Source organism: Crocuta crocuta, unplaced genomic scaffold, assembly GCF_008692635.1.
Source record: "Crocuta crocuta isolate KB4526 unplaced genomic scaffold, BGI_CrCroc_1.0 scaffold184, whole genome shotgun sequence".
NCBI lineage: Eukaryota > Metazoa > Chordata > Mammalia > Carnivora > Hyaenidae > Crocuta > Crocuta crocuta.
Genome location: NW_027530006.1, coordinates 4,433,314 through 4,450,268, shown reverse-complemented (window position 1 = coordinate 4,450,268; position 16,955 = coordinate 4,433,314). Strand labels below are relative to the sequence as shown.

At 43.9% G+C, this 16,955-nt stretch overlaps 1 protein-coding gene across 5 annotated transcripts in view; it reads left to right on the top strand.

Moving 5' to 3' along the window:
- The window catches only part of ITPR1 (inositol 1,4,5-trisphosphate receptor type 1), a 331,759-nt gene that overhangs the window by 251,979 nt on the left and 62,825 nt on the right, over positions 1-16,955 (top strand). For all 5 annotated transcript variants that reach the window (XM_077763745.1, XM_077763742.1, XM_077763744.1 and 2 more), the window contains 4 exons: positions 5,392-5,572; positions 7,212-7,465; positions 13,758-13,958; positions 15,507-15,617. In XM_077763745.1, coding sequence (XP_077619871.1) covers positions 5,392-5,572; positions 7,212-7,465; positions 13,758-13,958; positions 15,507-15,617 — 747 coding nt within the window. The remainder of the gene's footprint in view (positions 1-5,391; positions 5,573-7,211; positions 7,466-13,757; positions 13,959-15,506; positions 15,618-16,955) is intronic.

Below are 16,955 nucleotides of genomic sequence, written 5' to 3'. Positions count from 1 at the left end.
GGAGGCGACCAGTGCCACTGGTCACTTACTTGCTTTCCTGCTCCAGCCCCCGACTTCCTTATGGCTACTCCAAGCAGACCTGTTGTCTGTGATGTTGGGGTTGGTGCTATGTGTCTGCCCTCCAAAGCAGCCTCCATTTCCTCTGAGTTCCCTGTCCAACCACTGGGGCCCGGCTTCCGTGTGTTCCTTAAAAAGGAAGGATAGTAGAAAGGGCCCGTGATGGGGGAGCAGGAAGACCCTGACCTCTCCTAACCCAGCTCTTTGATCTGTAATGTGACAGATTTACAAATGATGATACGTCTTGGCAATCTTCTAAAATGCTGATAAGACAGCTTGTGTGGAAGGGGTTTTGAGGTCAAGAAAGGGCAGCGATGAGGCAGCATCACTGATCCGTCTGCCAGGGGAGGTGTCCTCAGAAGGTAGCCCCTTCTCTGGACAACTGTATCTAGTTCTCAGGCTTTCTGGGAACAAATTCATCTTCTTTCCATCTCTCCCTTTTCAGTGTGACATAATTTATAGACTATAATATGCATAGATTGTAAGTGTACAGTTTGATCAGATTTGACAAATGTTTATGCCTCTATTCGTTTTCTACGGCTGCTGTAACAAATTACTACAAACTTAGTGCCTGAAAAGGACCAGATTTTTGATCTCACAAGTTTGATACAAGTCCTTACTGGAAATCCACGTGTTGGCAAGGCTGCATTTTTTTCTGGATTCTCCCCTGGAGATTTTGTCTCCTTTCCTTTTCCAGTAGAGACCACCTGTATTGCTTGGGTCATGGCTCCTTCCTCCACCCTCCCAGCCAGCAGTGCTGAATGGAGTCCTTCCCACATGGCATCTGATTTCCTCCCTTGAATAATCTAGGATAATATCCCTATTTTAAAGTCAGCTGTTTAGCAACCTCAATCCCATCTGCAATTTTGCTATTTTGTTTCCCTTTGTCCCCTAAGGTAACATAGGTCCCAGGTATTGTTTTCTGCTGTTGTTATTCCTACCACACCTTTCTGTCTACTACCAGCCTAATTAGGATATTTCTTCCAGTACAGAAAGTTTTCTGATTTCCCTTCTGATTTCCCAGTCTCCCCACTCACACTTGCCAGGGGCATGCACTGAAGGCTTACCTCAAACCTGCCAGGTGGGGTGGAAAGAAACCTTTGGAAAAGCAAAACCGTCTCTACGTGGACAGTGGCAGGTGGTGTGTGGAAAGGCCCTATTTTGAGAGCCTGAGGTCTGGGAGGCCGAGCACCTGTCTCTGCTGGTCTGAGGTCCCACTCGCATCTGCAGAAACAGTCCTGAGAGAGAGGGGTGTCCCCTTTGCCTCCCAAGCCCTTCAAACAGAGTATCACAGTAAGAGCTTGAACAAACAGGTCTTTGAACTGTGTGCAGGGCTCTCGGCTCCCAAGTCCAGACAACACTGGGCACCAGAGAGGGGCAGTCACCATCTTCACGGTCTGAGGGACCCTGTTCTCAGCCCCCTGTTTGACCCAGGCACATCCTGCGTCTGTGAGGGAGGTGTCTTACTTCTGCACTGCTGTCACTTTGTACTTCTCCTCTTACACAAGATACCACTGCTTGCCTTCTGGAGACCAGGCTTCTTCCTTCCAGAGTATCTTTATTTAGACTCTCAGGCAGGAGACCTGAAGCGACAGCTCTTGACTCTCCCCAGCATCTTGGCAAGGTTACATTTGTTACCATGTGGGCATCTTAGGAGGGTGCGAAATACTTGGTGCCCTTTATCATTAGGGTCCCCTGATCTCTCAGAGAGGAGAAATAACCACCTCTGGAGGAATTTTGGTGAGATAACGCACGCAAAGTTGTACTCTTGAGTTCAACTCAGAGGTACTCTGGCACCTCATAAGCAGTCCAGAAAATAGTGGCCCTTGTGCATATTACTATGGTTATCTCATTAGATCTTCATAATCTCTGTGAAGTACTGTTTTCATGCCCATCTTTCAGATGTGAAAATTTTGGTTTCAGAGATGTTGTCACTTTCTAAGGTGACACCCGTTCATGAGTGGCAGTGCTGAAACCCAAGTGTCTCTGACTCCCGAGAGAGAATGCTCACACTTCACTGTCCTGCCCTAGCCACTGAGGGGGATGCCTTCACTGTGGGGTTTTCACGTTCTACTAATGTGATGGCGGTGCAGAACGCTGGCACTCAGTGGGCACTGTGCTGAGCGCTTAGTGTGTGCCACAGCAGCCCTTCCATGTGGGTTCAGAGAGGCTGAGTCACTTGCACAGAGCTAGTGAGTGAGGGACCCAGGCGGTTTGACTAGAAAGCCTGCCCTCTAACCCTTTCATTAAAGAATGTTTTCCTTCCTTTGAGGCACTGACAGCATTTCTCTTTTTGATACTTAATAATAACCATGATGGAGGATGCCTCCCATTTTAGCTTGATAGGCGGGTGCCTCAGAGACTTAGGACTGCCCCAGATCATCTCTTCCATCTTCCAGGCACCAGCCTTGCTTGGTTCTGGTTCATGTCTCCGTACCCTAGTGTCTACTTTATTATTTTGTTGACCACGTCCTGTTTCTAAAGCTGCTTCAGATTCCTTGAGGGACTAAGGGCTGATATATAAATAATGCAAAATAAATACACTGGCCATTGCAAAACATATATAGAAGTGTGTAATCCTTAGTCGCTTGCCCTTCTCCCATTTCATAAGAGTCTTCCTTACCCTGATGCTATCAGTTGACATCTGTTGGGTTAACCGGCTAGACGTTAAGCGGTGCGGTTTGTAGCTGGCCATCAGTCTGCACTGTGTTGCCCTGTTAAATATGACAGATGGCAGGCTTTAGTTATTTATTTATTTGCTTACCCACTTAAAATGCGTTTGTTTTTTTCTGAGTGACCAGATTGTCCAAAGGATGCTTTTTTTAGTTGCCTCCATGCAACAGGAAGGTTAATGGGGTAGCAACTAAAGTTAATTGCCCTGAGCAGCCACCTTCTGGTGCAGTCTCCCCATGACCCCATGTGGGTGAGACGTTGTATTGGCTCATCTTGGTGGAAAATATAGTCACCGCAATTAGGTAGGTGGCTGTAGGTTGAGTTCTTCGTCCCCACACTTCTTTTGTTTGCAGATGTATCAGCTCTCAAAGGAGTGAACACTTAGAACTTGATTTTTCATATTTTGATTAATTTTTCTAGAATTAATCTCTGTTGAGGATTCACTCTGGCACAGCCACTGAATATAAACAGAATCTGATTGTGAGGCTCTAGTTAAAAGGAGTTGTGAAGTATTGGGTTGTATTCATTCTTTCATCAGATAGGGAAGCTCCCTCTGTATGCTGGGGCTCCTCTGGGTGCTCTGGAAACAGTTGTGAACAATAGAGGTGAGGCACCTGCCCTCTTGGAACTTACACTCTGCTGAACCCATTGCAGTAAGTGGGTGAAGCGCAAATACAACAGATACCAGCTGCTAAGAAGAAAATAAAACAGGGCATGGGAGAATAAGCAGTCAGCTGGGTTGCTGCTTCAGGGAGATGATTAGGGATGGCTTCACTGAGAAGATGATGTTACTGGGGATACAAAGAATGAGGGGAACTAGCCATGGAAAGAGCCAGGCAAAGCAAGGAAGAGTAAGGCAGTGGCACTGAGCGTCTGCCACAGTACTTGCCAGCATTCTCTTGGATCAGTGTCATAAGGATAAGTGGCTATTTTATAAAACATCATTAGGGCAATTATTGTATTACTGTGTCTTTTTCTTACCAGACTGCCAGTTTCATTGGGAGGGGGCAGGATCCAGGCCTCTTTTTGCTCACTGTTGATATCTTCTGCGATGGCCATAGTGTCTAACTCATGACAGGTGCACAGTAAATACTGGATGGATGAACAGATAGATGGATGTCTAGGTGCATGGCTGAATGGGTAAATGGATGGAACGATGGATAGATAGATGAAATAGTAAGAAACCTATAAGAAGATACAAGGCGGTAAAGGGCAGTGGAGGACACTAAAGATTTGAGATTGGTTCAAAGATTGTGGGAGTCTTAGTGGACTCAGCGACACAGAGTACAGCCAAGCAGTAGGCAGGCTGTGACTTGTACTGACATTGGGAGTGGATGGAAGGGAAAAGATAGAACCAGGGAGCACAAGTAGGAAGGATGGATCTTGTGCTGTATGTTGGAAACAACCAGAAGTAAAGAAGAATAGTGGGATGGAGAGGAATGAACACAATCAAGAAGTGCTCTGTAGGCAAATGAGACTGGCATTTGTGAATGCAGCATATGGGCTAGTGGCTAGAAGAAGGGTCACAGTGACTGCAGTTGCCTTCTAGCAGATGGAAACGTGGTGGCTTTCCCAGGGCCTGCTGAACCTGGCAGCAGGTATGTGTTGGGAGGGAGTGAGAGATAGAGGAGTTAAGGGGTTTTAAAGGCTGGTAAGATTTTACTTTCTTCTAGGATTGTAAGCCTAGGTCTACCTTCTGTAGGGAAATGCCATCTTTCCAAATGGGGGAGGATATGAAATTGGCAGAAAGATCCAACTGAGAGAAGCAAATATATTGTTTGGAGCTTTGTTTTATTCCTCTGGAAATGACCGTATTGTATTTTTATGTAAATAATTCACAACAGCGTGGTGTTTGCAAAGGGGTGAAAAACGAACACTCATAAATGAAGTTGAGACACCATATTGTGTTTTTATATCAACAGTGTATATGATTGCTTGCAGTGGGTCCAAAAACAAATGTGCATCCAAGAGGCAAGCTACCTGTTAACTTTGAGCTTCTTCATCTAACCACTCTTTACCTGTCCTTCTAGATCAGATTTGAAAATCACCTTTTCCACAAAGATTTGGGGATCACTCTGGCCCACTCTCCTCCTTGCCAGCTCTAGCTTCTGTGATGTAACTGTCTGTGTAGCTCCTGGAACACTTCTTACTTACACATTTTTGTCTTACTTAGGGACTTGTTAATCCTAACCTGGAATGGAGCCCTATAGGGACAGGTAGCACATCTTACTCACCTGTTTATATTCACAGGGCTGTGCAAAGTGCAGGGACTCAGCACATGAAGTCCTTCAACACATGACTGGACCTACAGTAATTACCAAAAAGATACATTGTTTCCTTTGCGAATGGAGTTGTTTTGCAGGGGCTTGTTCTTAGTAGGCTGGAATCTCCCCAGCACCCCTTAGCATGCTTCCCAAGCCTCTGTGACTGCTCCATCAAAGACATCCATGGCAGGTTGCTTTAAAGTCTCTGCTCAGAAAACCTCAGGCCGTACATCCAGAGCACGATAGTGCATAGAACCATGTTTCACTTTGGTCTGAACTTAAACTGTTTGTGAGGTTTTGTTGGCTGGCTCTAATCTCCATGAGGTTTTGGTGTCCTGAGTGGGATTCAATCACTGGTCTGTCACAGTGTTGAAAATCTGTGGGTTTTCCTTGGCAGCACTCCTTTTTCTGCCGCTTAACAGAAGATAAGAAGTCAGAAAAATTCTTCAAAGTCTTCTATGACCGAATGAAGGTGGCCCAGCAGGAAATCAAGGCAACAGTGACCGTGAACACCAGTGACTTGGGGAATAAAAAGAAAGACGATGAGGTAGACAGGGATGCCCCATCACGGAAAAAAGGTAAGCACTCCCATGCGCAGGCCCTCTCACCGACTGGACTTCTAGACTCCAAACTGTATTCTGTCTGAGGCTTTCAGAAGAAGCACACCATTCTGGTTACAATCTAATTCTTCCTGAGTGACCTGAGCTGAATTGCTGTGCCTTGGCAGTTCTTCTTATTTAAAAAAAAAAAAAAAAAAAAGAGAGAGAGAGAGAGAGAAGAAAAAAAAATTAAAATACCTTCTTCTTCGNCCTTTTTTTTTTTTGTTTTTTTGTTTTTTTAAAAAAAAAAGACACGTTTTATTTAAAAAAAAAAAAAAAAAAAAGAGAGAGAGAGAGAGAGAAGAAAAAGAAATTAACATACCTTCTTCTTCGTCACAGTCAGGGTTTTATTGGCAAGAAATCCAGTTGTAATTTTCTCTGTAATTTTCAATTTAATGTTAGGGAAACTTAAGGAAGATACACACTTTAAAACTGGGTGTCCATCCTTTGTCAGCGAATTCTCTCTTATTTTCTAAAATATTTGAAAGTTTCTGAAGTTTTGTATTCATGATGTCACTTGAAGGGAAATAATACTCAGAAGTAGGTGGGTGCAGCAGTGTTAGAGTCAAATCGCCTTGAGCAAATGATTTAGCCACTCTGAGCCTCTTCTTTTATGTTCAGAACTGGGTTTCTGAGCCACAGCACATTTGGCATTTGGAGAATTTGTTGCTGGAGGGTCTGTCCTGTGCACTGTAGGATGTTGAACAGCATATGTGGCCTCTACCAGTAGATGCCAGTAGCTTTTCCCCACCGCCAACTGCAAGTGTCTCCAGATTCTACTCATTGTCCCCTGGGTGGGGATGGGGGCAAGATCAGCCTTAGTTTATAACCACTGATCTAGAGTGGGAATTAAGAAGAAAAGCTAACATTTATTGAGTGCTTCCTACGAACAAGGTACTGTTCACAGTTCTTTATTATATCCTTTACTTCACTTAGAACTGAAGTTAACCCTGAAAAATAGATAGAGTTGTTATCTCCATTTTACAGATGAGGAAACTGCGGCACGGAGATTAACTTGTCCTTATTAAGACTATGCAGTAAGTAGACAGCAGAGCCAGGGTTTGAACCCAGGCAGTCTGGCTGCAGAGTGTCACCATCCTGAAGCTAATGCCTAGTTACCTCGCAGGGTTATTCTGAGGGTTAGATGAGACAATACACATCAGGTACTTAACCACAGTGTCTTGGCACTTAATAAAGGGCTCAGCTGATTGTCAGTCGATTGTCACTACAATAGCAGTAATTACAGTTGTGATCATTGATACGGTAACTCCCTCAGAAGCTTCTCTAGGTAGAATTTACTGATGTCCTTCCTGTTTTACAGACCAGGACACTGAGGCCCAGGGCCATATAGGTTTGGGAGGTTGGTAAACCTGATACTAAGACTTTTCCTGTAAAACACAGAGCAAGCATAGATGAAATGTCAGAGCCATGAGCAAGTTGGCAAAGCTTGACTCAGTTCTAATCCTAAAGACTAAGAGAAGTGACTTTGTGGAGTGTTTTTTCAGCCTGAAGATTTCTAGTGAATACCAGCACTTAGATTTTTGAACCTCATCTTTGATGCAGTGAATAGTACTCTTGAGGAGTGAGCAGCATTGACGGTCTCACGTTTGCATTCTAGCCAAAGAGCCCTCAACACAAATAACAGAAGAGGTCCGAGATCAGCTCCTGGAGGCCTCTGCTGCCACCAGGAAAGCCTTCACCACCTTCAGGAGGGAGGCTGATCCCGAAGACCACTACCAGTCCGGGGAAGGTGCCCAGGCCACGGCAGACAAGACCAAGGATGAGCTGGAGATGAGTGCAGTCATCACCATCATGCAGCCCATTCTCCGGTTCTTGCAGCTCCTCTGCGAAAACCACAACCGAGACCTGCAGGTGAGGCTGGGCACTTGGAGTTGCAGCTATTCAGAGCTGCCTGCAGCCTCAGACATCTCAGCTCCTCCCCCTCCCACCAGCTTCCTTGAGCTGAGGACCCAGAATGGTTCTGACATCTGGGCAACTGAGATGTTTCTCTCTGTCTTATGCTTCATCTCCACAGGGACAGGAACCAAATCTCTTGTTCACCAGTGTAGGTGCCTATGTCATACGTATTTAAATGTCGGTATGTGCCTCTGTGTGTGTGCATGTGGTAGCCTGCCTCTGTTTGGCACATCGGTGCACAGGTAAAACTTGGATGGATGGAAGGATGGATGCTTAAACATACAAGACTTACGAAATCTGATACATAGAAAGTTTCAATTCAATTAAGCATTTGTCAGTCGAATGAATGAAGTGGTCTTCCAGGATTTTACACAAATAAGTGCTCAAATATATGTGTTGAACTGATTATTCCAGAAATCTTTTGTTCACTTTTTTATTGTTGTTGGAAAGAAAACCATGGCCATGGTTTATCAGGCACTTAGAATATCTTGGATGCTGAGTTTTGCTGATATCATTCTACTTATTTTACAGATGAGGGAACTGAGGTTCGGGGGACATAGTTAGGGAGTGCAGGCTGGGACTTGAACCCAGACCATCTGGGAGATGGTAGAGCTCATGTGGCCAACTACCACATTAAGACAGAGTATATTTTCTCCCTTGCAAAGATTCCCCACCAGCAAAGGCTATATGGAAAGGCTAAGGGTGGATTCCAGAGATAGGTTTCTTTTTACTGAATGGGCATAGATCTGTGGAGCCCCTCACTGCTTAGGTAGAGCACCAGGTCCTTGGCCATTGCCTGGTTTTGCTGCTGGCTTGTGGGAAAAACACCCTTCTCTGCCTAAAAGGGATAGAGGATTAACAAGAAAAGTGTGTCTGAACAACTCCGCTAAGATAGAATATTTTCTCCTAAAATAAACAAGTTGGCAGTGATACTTTGAGTTCTTTGAATAATGTTGGTATGAAAAGAAAATAATTCTAGTCCACACATGGCAAGGAAAAGGTGCAGTCTTAAAATATTTGTATTGCTGACTTTATCCATCAGGTGATTTAATGGCCTTTCACACGTCAGTCGTGGCCAGACCATTCAGGGCCACCACCATAAATCACGCATACTTAAAACCTGCCACAGAATTCAGCCTGGAGAAGTTGAGTAAGAAATTACTTTGTTAAGCAGTAAGACAGAACAATGAAATGGAACGGAGTGAAGTCTGCAGTATTAGTAACTTCTCCACTGGTTTTTATTTTTAATCAAATTGGTCTGAAGAGCCTGAGCTTTGCAAAGGCAGGTGTATCCAAGGTCATCATCAATTGGCCAAATTGGGCCCATATTTAAAAATAAAAGAATTTCCCCTCACCCCCATTGTCTTCCACTTGGCTGTTCATTCATTTCCTCCACTGACCTTCCCTGCTTGATCCCTCTCTATATCTGAGTGTGGGATCCTGATTATTCATTTTCTTTTCTTGCCTGTTGCTCAAATATTCCTCCTTTGACTTGTACCATGTCGGCCCTAGATCCACTGGCCTGGGACTCTGTAGCTCAGTAGGGCTGAACAAAATACTCATGACTCAAAGATCCAAGGATTGACTATTACCTCATTGGCTGGTGTTCTTCTGTCTGCAGGCCACCTGTCCTTTCCACCTTCTGTATGTATGCCATTAGTCACGAGGGGGACTGGCCACAGGAGTGTGAATGACACCATGGAAAACCAGGCTGTCCTACAAGCAGGAAAGCAAAGCCAGTTGTGGCATCTTTGTGGATGGGGGACCTCCCTGCTGCTGGGGCTATTTCTAGGCTGAGTTCAGTGGTCAGAGCCTTGTACTGTTCCCCTTTCCTGCTGTCACTGGTCTCCACCAACCTTGGGCTCCAGAAGGAAGTGGGTTGAGACTGTGTCTGTGCATGTATGTTTATTTCATCATCTGGGTGAGTACCTGCTCTGTGCCTGGCACTGGTAAGAGGGACCTCACCCCTTCCCTCACAGACCTGAGAGTGTAGGGCAGGAGCCACCCGGGGAAACCCAAGATTGCTGTAAAGCGTGCTGAGTGCTGTAGTGGTGTCATCTTAGGGGTTTTGTGGGTTCAGAGCAGCCAAACCAACCCACTGTGCTGGGTCCGGGAAGGCTTCTCAGAGGAGCTCCTATCTGCTGAGTCCTGAGCTAACACAAGACTGCCTTGACTAGAATCCCCCCACGAACGTCGGAGGGGCAATCCTCCCGGTTCTGGGTTCGTGGACCTGTTCTTATGGCCGCCTGTCCACCCCTTGATTTCCCATCTCCTCCAGCACGTGCACATCCCACTGTGGAAGCAGAGTAAGACTTTCATTGCTGGAGTTCACCTTTTCTCACCTGGAAGCCTTCACAGTTTCCATTTTGTACCTTACCTCTTCACAAAACTCTCCTTTGAACTAAGGCCCTAAGAACCCCATGGGCGGAAGGACCTGTTAATGAGTCCTTTCATAAACTCGATTCTCCAATACATTGCTCTGTGGAAAACCGTAGTATTGAGCAAAAGGGGAGCATATAGTATATTTTAGTATATTTTTTTAAGTCTTAGCAACTTAAAAAAAAAGTCTTAGCAGCTTAATCTCTGAAAGTACCATAAAGATTATCCAAGTCAGTGGTTTTACACTTTTTGGTTTTGGCCACACAATCCTTTGTTTAAGATCTTATGCATAAATGTACTCAGTAAAGCACACGAAAGCCAAGCTTCTCTGTTCAGAGTAGAAACTACAGAGCACAAGAGCTTTACTTTTCTCCCTTACTTACCACAGCGCTGAGAGGCAGGACATTCTGGGGATCCCCCCAGGGTCCTTTAGGAAAGGACCTGTAGGGGCCCGGTTGGAAAATCAATGATCTTAAACCAGTGGTTCACAAGGATGAAGGTTAAAATCATCTTTAAAGACTCTCAGTGTTTCATACATGCTGAGATGTTGAACAAATTACATTTGTAGAAATCTCGTTCTCAAAATTATGATTTTGAGTAGGATGCAGCTACTCTGACTGCCACCCTTTTGGCTGTGTTCCAGACCAGATGGTGGATCTCTGGGTCAGGGTTTTCTTGTGTACCAAAGGCAGAAGACATTCTCATGAGGACAGAATTATTGCCTCCCTGTTATAAAGAAGTGTAGACAAACTCTGAGAGAGAAGAAATTGGCCTTTTGAAGTTGCCCAGCATTTCTTGTCATATTTATAACTAACTTTCCTGTTGGTAAATGCTCAGTTTAGATAAAGCCACTGCTTATTTGCTTTGCCAAACAGGCAGTTGCCTGCCTTAAGCAAGTTTGATTCATAGTAGTAAGAAACTTGATGGAAAGGAGTATCCTTGAGCCATTTTGCCTGTGCTTTGGAACCTTCGCTTGAGAAGCTGGCTTTGCTTTTCACCTGGGTTAAGGGATGCAGGTCTCTGACCACTGACATCTGTATGAGAACAGACTTGAAGTCTTTCATTTTTTCATCCACACTTCTTGCCTTGGTCCCTGACCCGCCAAGGAAGACCACAGAAAGAATAGGTCTTCTCTAGCCTACCTAAACAAGGCAGGATGTTGTGGACTAAGGGTGAAATCTGTTCTCTTAACCTGGAAAGAGTCCCTGTCAGCCTCCTAGTGAATGACACCCCTCTATTTTTTAGAGGACAAAAGGAAATGGATCTGAACTAGAGAAGGAGAGATTCTGGCTAGACATCCTGCAAAAACCATGAGCTATGCGAGGGGTTTTCAAGAAATGGCAGCCAGGTATCTTCATGGGGACTTGAAACATAACAGCCTTGAAGACTTCTCAGGTCTTCTTTCCTCCATCCATTCAATTTAATTCAGATTATTTTAGCTAGTGTTTATGAAGCACCTGGCATGCTCCAGTCACTGTGCTAGCTGCCAGGCACCCCGTGCTGACAGCATGGTCCTGGGCGGAGCTGACAGACATCTCTATAAGCACATCACAAAGTGTAAGGAGGGCGAAGAGAGGTGTGTGGCATTCTCTGATCTCTCAGGATGGAGACTCAGACGGGCTGCCTGAAACAATTGACTTGAGACCCCCATCCTGAAGGAAGAGGAGATCATCAGGGTGTGGATGGGGAGAGAGTGACAGAGAGAATAGCATGGCTAAAGCCCCAGAGGAAAGAGAATGAGGAATGCTTGAAGAGTAGGAAGAAGTTCATTGCTGCCTGGCAGAGAGGAGCGTGGTGGTAATGGTGATGTCACTGAGCAGAGGGGGGACATGGTGAGAACAGTGGCACATGAGTTTAAGAGGGAAATGGCCTGGAGTGCCATGCTATGAATTTCAGCCTTGGACAGCCAGGCTGTTTCCTACCCTCTTCCTGAATACATTTCTATCCCTCTCTGCATGATGAGGGGCTCCGGCCAGCACCTTCCCTGAGGAACTGGATTGAGAAATGGCTTTGGAACCCTACTGTGGCTTTCCATGGCCCTTAGAAAAACAATCACCTTATGAAAGCCCACATGGTCCCAAGTCATCAGTCCTTCCTCCACCTCCCTCCCAGACCTGGATGATTTTTCAATTTTTAGACTGGTTTGACAAACTTGAGCATAAAGGACTAAAGTTAAGGAGGCTAGGGGGAAATGATTAATTTGATGGGTCAAGCATTAAACTTTGTTACCAGCTTTAATCTGTACTTTTATATTTTAATTATACAAGGAATACATGAATAAGGTGTTTCTATAAAAGTTTAGATATAAATAAGTATTTCATTAAAAAGAATTGTCCCAAGGCGCCTGGGTGGCTCAGTAGGTTAAGCGTCTGACTTCGGCTCAGGTCACGATCACACGGTTCATGGCTTCGAGCCCCGCATTGGGCTCTGTGCTGACGGCTAGCTCAGAGCTTGGAGCCTGCTTCAGATTCTGTGTCTCCTTCTCTCTCCGACCCACCCCTGCTCATGCTTGTCTGTCTGTCTGTCTCTCTCTCTCTCTCTCTCAGAAATAAATAAAACGTTTTAAAAAAATAAAAAGAATTGTCTATCTCTCCATCCCTACCTTGCTACTCAGACAGAAGTATTGTTGGTCTGGACAACAAACCAGGTGGTTGGTTGTATCTCTCCAGTCATTCTGCTATATATTTGGAGAGGAGTAGTGTATACATATTAATTTACTTTCTTGTTTTTTTAACTTTTAACAGTATGTCCTAGAGATCTTTCCATACTGGCAGATATGGACCTAGCTTGGTGTTTCTAATTTGTAATATTAAATGATGTTACTATGCTATAATTTATTTAACTACTCCCCATTTGATGGGCATTTAGGTTGTTTCCAGTTCTTCGCTATTATAAACAGTGCTATAGTGAACATCCAATACATACTTTGTGAATAGAAGTCACTATTTTATAGAAGTGGAGTTAATACATCAAAGGTATCTTTGACATTTATTTTATCTTTTCATATCTTTTTATATAGTACCCGTCATCTATGGTAAATGTAACTTTTATAACTTTGCTTAAAAGAATATTTGTAGTTAATTTTTGCTTCTATTTAAGAAGAGTCTCTGACAAAAATCTCCTCTTCATCAAAACAGACTGTGCTTTGTGAGGTGGTTGGATGTGGTTTGCTTGATTTTGTTGAGGTAGTACCTGCTCTTATGTCTCTTGTTAACATTATCGGTTTCTCTGAAGAGCATGTATTTGGGCACCTGCACACAAGTACACAAACATTTACTCATTCCTGTTCCTTCCTTTAATAATGAGTGGAAATAGCCAAAAAAGATGACCCAGATTCCTGCCATGGCAGTGGGCTTAGGTCAGCTTCTGACACCTTATTTTGTGATTAGCCATCCCCAGTACTAGGCTCTAGGTGTTCAGCACTCAAACTACACCATCATCTTTTAAACATAACCATTGCCTCTTGAAATGTGAAATACTTCTGAACCTAATCCCTGCTGGGAGGAGCATGGGCTGGAGTGGGAAAGAGAAAGGAGAACTCAGAAAGGCTTTAGGCATTTGAAATGTGTTTCAAAGAGGACCCCTCCTCCCCAGCATCACATATAAAAGCGCCGTGGAGAACAAGCTCCCGTGTTTGGTGGCCACTGCCATAGATCAAGTCCACAGTTGACCATCATGGAGCTGACTCTTATCTCCAGTGCTGCATCTCTCTGCATAACTGCTGATCAATTCAGGACATCAACCTGAATGAGACTAGATATCAGCAAAACTAGATGAATTAGATACTAGCAAAATGGCAGTATGAATGACCTTTTCCCTCTTCTCTCCTACTTTGCTACCCCAATGCAATGGGACTATCCAATTGTAGAACTTCCTTCGTTGTCAAAATAACAAGACCAACTACAATTTGGTGTGTGAGACACTTCAGTTCCTGGACTGTATTTGTGGAAGCACTACTGGAGGTCTTGGTCTTCTCGGGCTCTATATAAACGAAAAGAACGTAGCCCTTATCAACCAAACCCTGGAAAGTCTGACCGAATACTGTCAAGGACCGTGTCATGAGAACCAGGTACCTTCATTTTTATTTGGGGGTGGGGAAAAAAAGAAGTTCATCATTATGGAAATGTCATTGACAGGAACTAGTTCAGACGTCACACAGCATTTGCCTATTGGACTAGGAAGTCACTACAACTAGAAATCTTTTTTCCAGCAGTCAAAAAGGAGCTGTGGTGCTTTTATTGCTTCAAGACTTCACCTAACCACAGGCATTGGAGGGCTTGGCCTTGATCTCCATGCTTAGTGTGGGGTATCTTGGCTTGGTTCGGTTTGGTTTGAATGTCCAAACTTAACTAAATTGACTAGAGATAAATAATAAAATTGGTGTTAAATTAAGACCAGAAGACTAGGCTCTATTTTAAACCCTAGGAAAGCTACTTAATGGAGAACGTTTTAAACCTACCGAGAGAGAGAGAGAAGCCTTGCCACACACAAGACAGCTTGAAAACAATATGAGAAAATGTTTGGTTGAGATTTCAACACCACATTCAGAGAAAGGAACGACCCATTAGTCTTGATTTTCGCCTCTCAAGAAGTAAATTTTTGGAAGAGAACCCAGTAGTTCATAGAGTAGAACTCTTGCTTTTATCCATGACATATTGCAAATTTTGTGAGTTTTTACATTGATACTAGGATGATTATGAATTTTAACTCAAATGAGCTCTGTCCTGGTTGAAGGGGGTAGATGGACATGGAAATCCAGTGGACAGGGAAGGTGTGATATGCTGTGTTAGGTGGGGACCTAGGCCAAGTCCTTCATTCAGGAGAGAAGAATGCCTTACAAAAGGGACAACACATTGTGTGTCAAACACCTGGTCATAGTTGGCTATAAATATGGGGCTTGCATTTTGTTGGATCCACTTTCCTCCCATGGTTCACTGATGAGCAGATGGTATAGTCAAAGTTAAAATGAAAAGGAACAAAAAAACTACAACAGACTTGGGGGAAAAGGCTTTATCTAACATCTAAGTGAATTTCCTTGTAACCTCAAGTTTGCTTTTCTGCCAAACATGGGTCTGTTAAAAGAAACATACTGGAGTGGATTCTGCTGCAAATGGTGAGGGGGACCTTACCTGGGGGAAGATGATTAATTTTGGTATTGTGTGAATTAAACAGGAAACTTGCTTTCCAGGCTTAAGTCTTAAGCAAAGGTATGCAACACGAAAGCCGAGTGAGGTAGAGAGAATGGAACACACCTTTAAAGGGGAAAACAGGGCTCAGAACTCAGAATCAGTCACACACTGTATTTTCCCTCAAGAACAAAAGCCAACTATACTGCACTATTTGGATTAGACACGACTAATTTATCAGTTACAGTGCATGGGGACTTTCCTGCTGTTTACTGTTAATTCTGAAACTAGTGATTTTCATCTGTCTTTTATTTTTACCACTTTCTCACGGAAAATTTGCAGCTCTCCCCTAGAGACATTACTAGGAGTGGCAACCATTGTGTTGAAATAGCAGTTCAGCCTGTTGGCTTTTGACATCTGATTTATGACCAGCATTTGTGTAAAGACCCGTTGTGTGTGTGTGTGTGTGTGTGTGTGTGTGTGTTTTCTAGAACTGCATAGCCACCCATGAATCCAATGGCATTGACATCATCACAGCCCTGATCCTTAATGACATCAATCCTCTGGGAAAGAAGAGAATGGACCTTGTATTGGAACTGAAGGCAAGTAGGAATTGAAAGCAAAAGAAGGTAGCATGTGAAAATAGTCACTTTGTGTTTTGCCTCAGCACGTGATATGGTCAGTGTTATGAAACTAAATACAGACATTTCTTTGAGACGAAATGAATGATCCATGTTGTAAGCTCTGACTGAAATGCAGAACTTCAGTCTTGCCCTCCAAATATGAGTCTGAAGACAGGGATACTACTGGGGCGCCTGAGTGGCTCAGTCCGTTAAGCATCTGACTTCAGCTCAGGTCATGATCTCATGATTCGTGAATTTGAGCCCCAGGTCGGGTTCCGTGCTGACCGCTCAGAGCCTGGAGCCTGCTTCAGATTCTGTGTGTGTCTCTCTCTCTGCCCCTTCCCCTTCATGTTCTCTCTCTGTTTCTCAAAATAAAACATTAAAAAATTTTTAAATAAAAAAGATAGGATACTACTTCTGATGTTGCTTTCTTAAGCATACCCCCCCCCGCCCCCAGAAACAAAACCCTCATTTGTACCTAGGGCTTCCAAATATTCTTTAAGAGTCCAGAGATTGAACTTGCACCCTGTCTTGGTGTCTAAAGTGTATTTCAAAATGTGTTGACCTCACTGAGCACATTTCCTTTTTAACTGTTCCCATGTTGGGGCATGTTGAGATCCGTGCTCAGTCTTACGCCCATATGCAGCAGGGAACTTTTTGTCATAACCACAGAAGAGCCTAGAACTGCAGGTGAAAAACTGATCTGTATTGATTGCATAAACAGTGTCATAGGAAAGAGAGGTCATTAGGGAAGATGTTAACACAGAAGCCCACAGGAATTGCACAGTTATTTTTATTTTTCCTTTAGTCTTTAGAGCTGAGAGTCCAAACGGGTAGTTGATTTGGATGTAGGATTTAAATGGATTTTTTTGTATGTGAGCTATTTTTTACTTCCTTTGACAAATTGTGTTGTAGAATTGACTTCAACATTACTCAGGCTTATGGGCCTAGCTCCCATTTCTCAGAATGTATATGATGAGAGCCTGAAATGAACAGAATTTCATCTGCTACTGATCAATGTTTCAGTGACTTTTTCAACTAACCTGGTAATCTATGGATTATGATAGAAACGTGTGTGCTCTGAAAAGCCACCAATTGGTAGCACAGCATCATGATTGACTTGCTGTGGCCTGTACTTGGAAAGAAAAAAAATACTGCCACTTCTTAATGCAAAACACCGAGAACTTTCCAGTCCTGTACACAAAGAAGCACACAGGTTATCCTAGGCTCAGGCCCTAAAATGAGGTCAAGCCAAGAAGTGCAGGGTGTGGGCACATGAACACTTTGACTGTAGTGGGAAATTAGGGTTTGGTGTGC